Source organism: Acanthisitta chloris, unplaced genomic scaffold (genome assembly GCF_000695815.1).
Source record: "Acanthisitta chloris isolate BGI_N310 unplaced genomic scaffold, ASM69581v1 scaffold1313, whole genome shotgun sequence".
NCBI lineage: Eukaryota > Metazoa > Chordata > Aves > Passeriformes > Acanthisittidae > Acanthisitta > Acanthisitta chloris.
The window spans coordinates 33,270-41,651 of NW_008664105.1; the positions used below are offsets into that span (position 1 = coordinate 33,270).

The following is an 8,382-nucleotide window of genomic DNA, read 5'->3' on the forward strand; positions in this document are numbered from 1 at the left end:
CACAGAAAACAGCACCTCCATTGCCAGGTGCATCCCTTCAGCCCAGAAGGACACACAAGGAGGCTTTGCTGGTTCTCCAGGTCCCGCATCCCTCCAGCATTTACCATCACCCAGGGTGATTCCTGCAGCCCAGGCCAGTACCATGGGCACCCACCCACTGTTTACAGTGCCCCTTTTGCAGCACCTTGGTCAGCAGAGGGCCTGTGGGTGGCAAGTTCTAAAGGATTTGTTCAGCAGTGGGAGGATGATATTGCTCCTCTGCCTCTGAGTGAAGCCTCTGACCAGAGCTGGGTTTGCTGCTTCACTCCTGACTGGTGGGGCCACATGTCCTGGGAGGGAGCTGCTGTCCCCTACACCAAGTGATATATGGGTGCCCTCTCTGCTGGCACTGCCCTGGTAGATGTGTCCTGGAAAAGTGCCTCTCTGAGGATGTGTCGTGGTTTAACCTCAGCCAGCAGCCAAGAACCAGCAGCTGCTTACACTCCCTCCTCCCCGCTCTTCACCCCCAACCCGGAGGAATGGGGAGGAGAACAACTGGAGTAAAATATGTGGGTTGAGATAAGGACAGTTTAATAACAATACAGAGCAGAATGAGCCACAATGCCAATAGATAATGAAAAGAAACCAAAATCAGTGATGTACAATACAATTGCTCAGCACCCGCGGACCAGAGCACCCCGAACCTCCCCCAGGATCGGCCCCTTCAGCCTGGAACACCGGGCATGACGTGCCATGCTGGGGAATATCCCTTTGGCCAGTTCAGCTCACCTGTCCCAGCTATGCTCCCTCCCAATTTCCTGTGTATCTTCTCACTGGCAGAGCATGAGACACAGGCAAGAAAATGTCCTTGGTTATGATAAACACAACCCAGCAAAACCAAAACAACAATGTATTATCACTTCTGAATTCAAACCACTGCACTACACTAGCTACTGAGAAAATTAACCCCATCCTGGCTAAAACCAGGACAGCTAGGAAAGATGGTTTGGATTAGTCCTGCCCCAAGCAAAGGCAAACCCATCCATTTCTTTTGCTCAAGGACCTGGGTGCGCTTGGTAGGTAATGCAGATGGATGGGGAAATGTGGGATTTGATTTCTGGTGCTCCAGGTCCCTCCTCACCACCTCACTGTCCCCTGCATCACTATGTTCAAACACATTACTGAGCAACGACCTTGCAGGGCTCACAGCACAGCACTGTCAGATAAGTCTCTCTAGGCTTCATTCCCTCATTGAAGATGCCCCAAGTCTGTCAGTGTTCAAAGACAGGTTGGATAAATCCTTGAGCAACCTGGTCTGGTGGGAGGTATCTCTGTTTAGGGATGGAGGGTTGGGATTAGATGATCTCTAAAGCCTATTCCACTCCCTTGACATACTATAATTAGGAGTGAGGCAGCAAGATGAGACAGGTAATCTTTCCCTTCTTCTCAGCACTGGAGAGACTACACCTGCTGCTCTGGGCTTCCCAGGACAAAAGAGACATTGACATACAGCAGAGAGTCCTGCCCCACAGAAAAAGAAAACTAAAACTAGCCCAACTGAGAAAACGAGGTGGATGATAGTGATACCGAGAAGCAGGCTGAAAGCAGGAATTGAACAGTTAAAGCTGAAAGCATAAAGAATAACTTTACTAATAGCACTATTTCAGCTTAATTAGCAAAATAGCAAGGATTGCATAGTACAGACAAGAAGCTTCACTAATGGTATTGCTTTGGCTTGGTTGGTTAAATGATGCATCTTACCTATAAGACAGTAGAACTAACTGGACTCAAACCTTGGCAGTAGGAGGAAAACTAAGACCATATAAGGTGTGGAATGAAGAAACAAAATGTTCAAGATAGAGGCAAGGTCAGCAAGGAATGCAAAACTCTACAAAGGGGTAAATGGCTGCACAATAAGGGTGTCCAAAGGGCACTGAGGAAGAGGAGACACTTCATCTTCACGACCACCCAACGACCACCAGGACCATGAGACTGATGCCAGGAGGGAGAAGACGGAGGAGAAGCATGTGATAATGATTTCCAAGAACTCATTATAATAATAACCACCCATTCCTGGAACTAATGAATATGTGTGAGCATTTAATGTATATAAACTGTGAAGTTTTTGTTCCTGGTTGCACAGGTTTGGTGGAAAGATCCCCCTTGTGCCCAGCGCTGAGCAAACAAATACCTGCTACTCAGAGATACAAGTCTGTGAGTAATTTTTTTTCAGCCTTTTCTCGGCATCAATAGTAGTAGGAGACTTAACCTTGACAGGCACAGAAGCACTCGCCTGTCAGCCTGACCCACTCTCGAGAGAAGTGTGTTGACACTATCTATAAATTTTGAGAAATTGTGGCGGTCAGGTGAAGTCCCTGATGACTGGAAAAAGGAAAATATAAGCCCCATTCTTAAGTTGAACTTGACAGGCTGCCAGGTGCCCACATAGCCTATGTAGCACTGTCCTTCCTCAAGAAAATGGCAGATCACAGACTAACAGGAAAAGGACATTTATTTTTCAGAAAAACACACCTTCCACAGGAAGTCCTCTGACATACAACCATGAAAGAACATTCCTTTTTCTTAAGCACAGAAAATTTCCTACAAAAACATTTCAGTCTGATACAAAACGTAAAATTTTCAGACCTGGCCACTATGAGAGATATGCTATCTCCTTCTTTACCTTTCTTCAGGAGACTGGTGGCAGTTGATTGATTACAACGTGATTTGATGACTGATGGCACATTAAAGATCTTTGAAATGAAAACTAATCAACATCATAAAACTAGACTATTACCAGAGGCTCAGTGTCAGGCTCTGCAGCAGCATGGCCTGTGGAGAAGAAGGGAATGAATTTCCCTTCCTGGATGCTGCCATCAGCAAGGCTAAAAGTGTACAGAGCTGCTGCTTTCTTATGGACATTGTAAAAAGTCACCTGCTTGGCTGGGATGTCCAGGAAGATCCCAATGTATTGCAGCTTCCCACTCCCACTCAGACGGGTCCAACGATCTGTGTAGGCCCAACAGTCTCTCCCATCTGCACACCCAATGACCCAGAAGCCATTCTGAGGGGACAGAGTCAATGGCCCCTTGCGGGTCACAGATTCCAGGGCAATACCCAAGGCCCAACTTCTCCTTGTGCCAGCAACTACTTCCCAGTAGTGTTTCCCAGATGTGTATCCTTCCTTTGCCAACACAAAAGTGTGGGAATCAAATCTCTTCTCCTTGATGGGTAAATCTCTGATGAAACCAGTATCTTTCACTCTCTTCCCATCTGCAGAGATTTCCAATCTGGGATGAGCTGTGTCAGCATCCAGGGTGACATCCCCTGCAATGATCAAGACATTCCATAAGGAGCAGAAAACACAAGCTCTGCTTCTCTGAGCCTTTCTCTTCTCTGCCCTCATCCATCTCTAATTTGTTCTTCCCCCACCTCCATGCTCAGGTGCACTTGACAGCCTCTTGCCTCAGGGGACCTCAGACTTCTCCCTTTCAACTGTCATGTCTTGAGCAAGGTGAAATGTCATGAAGTGAGATCCTCTAGTACAGATCAGGTTTAAAGAAGAAGCTGCTCCTCCAGTGGAACAAAATCAGCTCCAAACACTTTTTCTGAAAAGCCAAAGAGGCCAAAGCAGGAGTGGGAGATGGGAGCTGCAGTGGCCAGTGCAAGCAACTATCCTTGCTCCCCACAGCTGAGATGGCTCCTGACAAGCATGGTCAGGGACTTTGGCAGTATACATGACAGTTATAAAAGCCATCAAACAACCCTTCCTCTGATCATGCTCTTCTCCAAGCAGCTTTCTGAGGGGGTTGGATGTGTTTTCCAGAGCTTAACTCAGACTCAGAGTACTCACCTACATCATCTCCCATATACTTACCTCTATAGGACCGTAGCTCTGAAATGCCTGAGAGAAAAGAAAAAAGCAGGCAATGAGTATACTTGTCAAAGCTCACTGAAAGGATCCAAACAGAGTTAGCTGACCAACTGTCTGCCCTAGGTAACACTGAGGCCATCCAGACACGGAGTATCTGACACCAATTTGTTCCCTGTGAAGTCCAAGAAGGACTAAAAACTGCTGTGACATGAGTTCAGCCTCTCCTGAATCTTCATATGGGTAAGAGAATCCAGAGGAATGGCCAGAGCAGATTAAAAAGGATATGGTCTTTCACAGAGAAAGGCATGTCAAGAACCAAAGGTGACTTTCCTGCACCAGTTACCCCTGCAGACACTTGACAGGCTGATTGGGCACTGTATCAAGGGGAAAGGGAGCAGGGCTTGGAAAGGTCTGAGCTCTTATGGTCTCCATCTAGGACTTTCATATTCCTCTATTCCTCTCCTCCCTAAAGGGTCCAACTCACAGAATTCAGGGGGACACATTTTCTTATATACAGGGGAATAAGGAGAGTCCTTGATCATCTGCAGTTCAAACCTCAGCATAGAGATGTTTCAATAGGAGATACAAAAGAGCTACTGGCCACCAAAAGTCTGTTTCTCAATCCACACAGAGGAAATGTTGAGGATTAGCTCACAGGATGATAGGCCTGTAGAGCAGCTTTTCCCTTCAGAGAGATGAAGGCCTACTGGGGAATAGCCCTGCTCACCTAGTTTGTTCTCCAGTTCTGCTCTGAGGAGCTCAAGGTCACGCTGTGTGGACTCCTGCCCACTCTGGAAAGCTTCCTGCAGAGCTTGAATTTGCTGGGAGAGCTGCTGCAGGTCCTCCTTCCACATGGATTCCAGGGCCCCTCTGGTATATGCTTCCTCTGCCCCTCCTGTAAAAAAAAAAAGGACAGGTGTCACTGGGACAATGCTTCCCTTAGGGCAGCTCTTGTCCCTTAAATGAGACAGGGCCTTTCCTCATAGAAAGAACTGAGAAAACACTGCTCTTTCACTCCCTCCAAAGATGAGGGAGTGCAGAGGGACTTTCACCACCACCAGATCCCACCCTGGAAACTAGGGTTTCCACAGGCATGGGACATGAGAACTGCTCCCAAGGAGAGTCTGCCCAATGCATCCACTTTGCAGGGGAGTGAAGGTCTAGCTCATAGGATGGTTTGCTTGTAGAGCAGCTTTTGCCTTCAGAGAGATGAAGGCCTGCTGGGGATCGGCCATGCTCACCCAGTGTGTTTTGCACATTTCCTCTGCTCTGATAGTTCATGGATGTCCTTTTCCAGACTGGATTCCAGTCTCTTCTGGATAATGGTCCTGCTCACCTAGTTTGTTCTCCAGGCCTATTCTCTGGCACTCGTGGTCGCACTCTGTGGACTCCTGCATGTTCTGGAAAGCTTCCTGTAGAGTTCGAATTCGTTGTGAGAGCTGTTTGTGGTCCTTCATCCATGTTGATTCTATGGCGTTTGTGGTATTTGCCTTCCTTCTCCTTACTGTGAAAAGAAATTGGGGTCCCTGGAACACTGACATTGCCTCCTCAATGGGGAGATTACCCATCTTACCCAAGGGGAGACTTAAAACCACTCTTTTATAGTCTCTTTTGGTGTTGCTTCTCAGTGTTTTTCTTTGTTCTTTCCTCTGTCCTTCATCATCTCAAAGAATGAAACCCTGTGATGGATGAGGAATGTAGAAATCGTTTTCTTTTTGCCTTCCACCTTTAGGTAGGGAGGGGACAAGAAATTTAAGATAGTTTCCTTATAGAGTCATAGAACTCTAAGGGTTTGAAAGGACCTTAAATATCATCTATTCCCAACCTCCTCTGTGCTGCTGAGTAGGAAGAGTGAAAGATTCCCAATTGCCTCCTCACTCCCCAAGTCCTTTAGATACCAAGTAGACTGAATGCAGGAATTGAATGGTTAAAGCTGAAAGCATAAAGAATAGCTTTAATAACGGCACTATTTCAGCTTAATTAGCAAAATAGCAAGGATTGCATAGTACAGACAAGAAGTTTCACTAATGGTATTGCTTTGGCTTGGTTGGTGGAACGATGCAACTTATCTATAAGACAGTAGAACTAACTAGACTCAAACCTTGGCAGTAGGACCATATAAGGTGTGGAATGAAGAAACAAAATGATCAAGATAGAGGCAAGGTCAGCAAGGAATGCAAAACTGTACAAAGGGGTAAATGGCTGCACAATAAGGGTGTCCAAAGGGCACTGAGGAAGAGGAGACACTTCATCTTCACGACCACCCAACGACCACCAGGACCATGAGACTGATGCCAAGAGGGAAGAGACGGAGGAGGAGTATATGATAATGATTTCCAAGAACTCATTATAATAATAATCACCCATTCCTGGAACTAATGAATATGTATGAGAATTTAGTGTACATAAACTATGAAGTTTTTGTCCCTGGTTGCACAGGTTTGGTGGAACGATCCCCCTTGTGCCCAGTGCTGAATAAACATATTCCTGCTACTCAGAGATACAAGTCTGTGAGTATTTCTTTTCCAGCCCTTTCTCGGCATCAACGTGAAAAGCAAAGAAATATTTGTTTTGACATTACCCGGCTTTGATGGCTTGTTGTGTGGCAAAGGCTTGGTTGATAGCCTCAAAGCTTGCTGAGCCACTGGATGCCTCTGGCCATGGTAATCCTCCAGCTGCTAAGATAATGGGGTGCAGTCCACTGTGAATTTCTGACTGCATCTCTGGACACACATGAGGTGCCTTTTCTGGGAATTGCTATGAGCTCACACTACATCTCCAGGGGAGTTGACCAATCAGTGTCCTGGCAGAGGCTATAAAAAAGGACCCACATCCAGAGTGAAGGTGTGCATCCACTGCCAATGAAAAGATGACTATGGATCAGAATGCTGCTGTGATAATGGGAATTAAAAAGTTAAAGCTGAGATTAGGACAGGGAATAGTCAAGTAGAGAGCACCTGAATAAACAGAAGGTAAAACGTTGACTAATAAGGCATAGTTGTAGCTTATTAAGCATGAAAAGGGGAGAACTTAGGGCATTTTTTTAGATTAGGAAGTGTAAGCACAATGTATTTGTGAGGGAGTAAAACTAGATGCAGCTGGACCCAGGACCTGGCAGCTGAAGAGCGAGACCAAAGAGCCTGTGCCAAACTCAAAGGTGAAAAGATGAACCTGATGAAGACCATCGGCCTTCCTCCTGACAACCCCCGGACAACCACCAGGGGCCATGGGACTAATGCCAAGTGGGAGGAGATGAAGGAGGATATTCTGACAATAATTTCCAAGAGCTAATCATAATAATTGCCACCTATACCTGGAAATAATGAATATGTATGAGCATTAAATGTATATAAACTGTGAAGTTTTTGTCCCTGGTTGCACAAATTCAGTGGAGCGATCCCCCTTGTTCCCAGAGCTGAATAAAGAAATACCTGCTCCTCAGAGATTCAAATCTTTGAGTAGTTCTTTTCCAGGTTTTTTTGGCATCAGTTGGATCTATGGTGGTGACTATTTCTGTTTTGGCACACCAAATTTTGCTTGCTTCTAACTATTCTCCTTTCCTGTTCCTAACTTTCCAATCGCCCCTTCTCTCCCCCTTGTGTGACCAATAATAAAGTCTTACTCCTTAACTGTATTTTGACATAATTTATATCTTCATTCACATTGGGGGTGTCAGTCAAACACTACTGAGACTTAGACATGGACACCTAGCTACAGGTGAGACCCCAGGCCTTGCTCATTTCCAAGTCTTCCCTGAGGAAAGAATATTCCCCTGCCAGCATCCCAGCTGGAGAGAGCAGGGGCAGAACAGCTTGCCTTAGAATCTAGGGACAATGGGGTCCAGCAGAGTCCAGACTCTCCTGGTCTATGCTGGGAAACGCACTCTGCTGGGGCAGCTCTGCATCCTGGCATGCTGGGGTCCTGGACATCTGCATGGGGGTGTTAAATATAACAAAGGAGTTGCTGGAGTCCTTTGGAAGTGGGAATTTTGGGAGGGTTGAAATTGTTTGATCTCACTGTGCTTACTTTGAATGACCAAATAGTCCCTACTCTAACAGCCTGCCTCCATTGCAGAGGTGCTCCAGCTTGTGTCCCACCTGTTCCAGCAGGCCCATATCCCTTCTTGTGCTGGGGCCCCCAGAGTTGGATGAAGCAATCTATGTGGCATCTCACAAGAGCAGAGTAGAGGGGGAAAATCATAGAATCTTAGAATCAACTGGATGGAAAAGGCCTCAAAGATCCTCAAGTCCAACCCTACCATTGTTACTAGACCATGGCACTAAGTGCCACATTCAGTCTCATTTTAAAACCCTCCAGAGACAGTAAATCCACCACCTCCCTGGGCAGCCCATTCCAATGCCTGATAATTCTCTCCGTAAAAAAATCTCCTCCTAATATCCTACCTAAATCTCCCCTGGCAGAGTTTGAATCTGTGCCCTTTTGTACCACTGCTGGTTGCCTGGGAGAAGACACCGACCTCCACCTGGCTACAACCTCCTGTCAGGGAGTTGTAGAGAGCGATAAGGGCA

General features: G+C 46.4%; 1 protein-coding gene across 1 annotated transcript; it reads right to left on the reverse strand.

Moving 5' to 3' along the window:
• Positions 1–2,764: 2,764 nt before the first annotated feature.
• On the reverse strand, positions 2,765–5,265 carry LOC103798901 (E3 ubiquitin-protein ligase TRIM68-like; the record flags this gene model as incomplete). Its single annotated transcript, XM_009071185.1, has 4 exons — positions 2,765–3,306; positions 3,857–3,883; positions 4,581–4,748; positions 5,190–5,265. Coding segments are annotated over 4 exons (813 nt in total), but the record flags the coding sequence as incomplete, so codon positions are not given.
• Between the last annotated feature and the right edge of the window lie 3,117 nt (positions 5,266–8,382).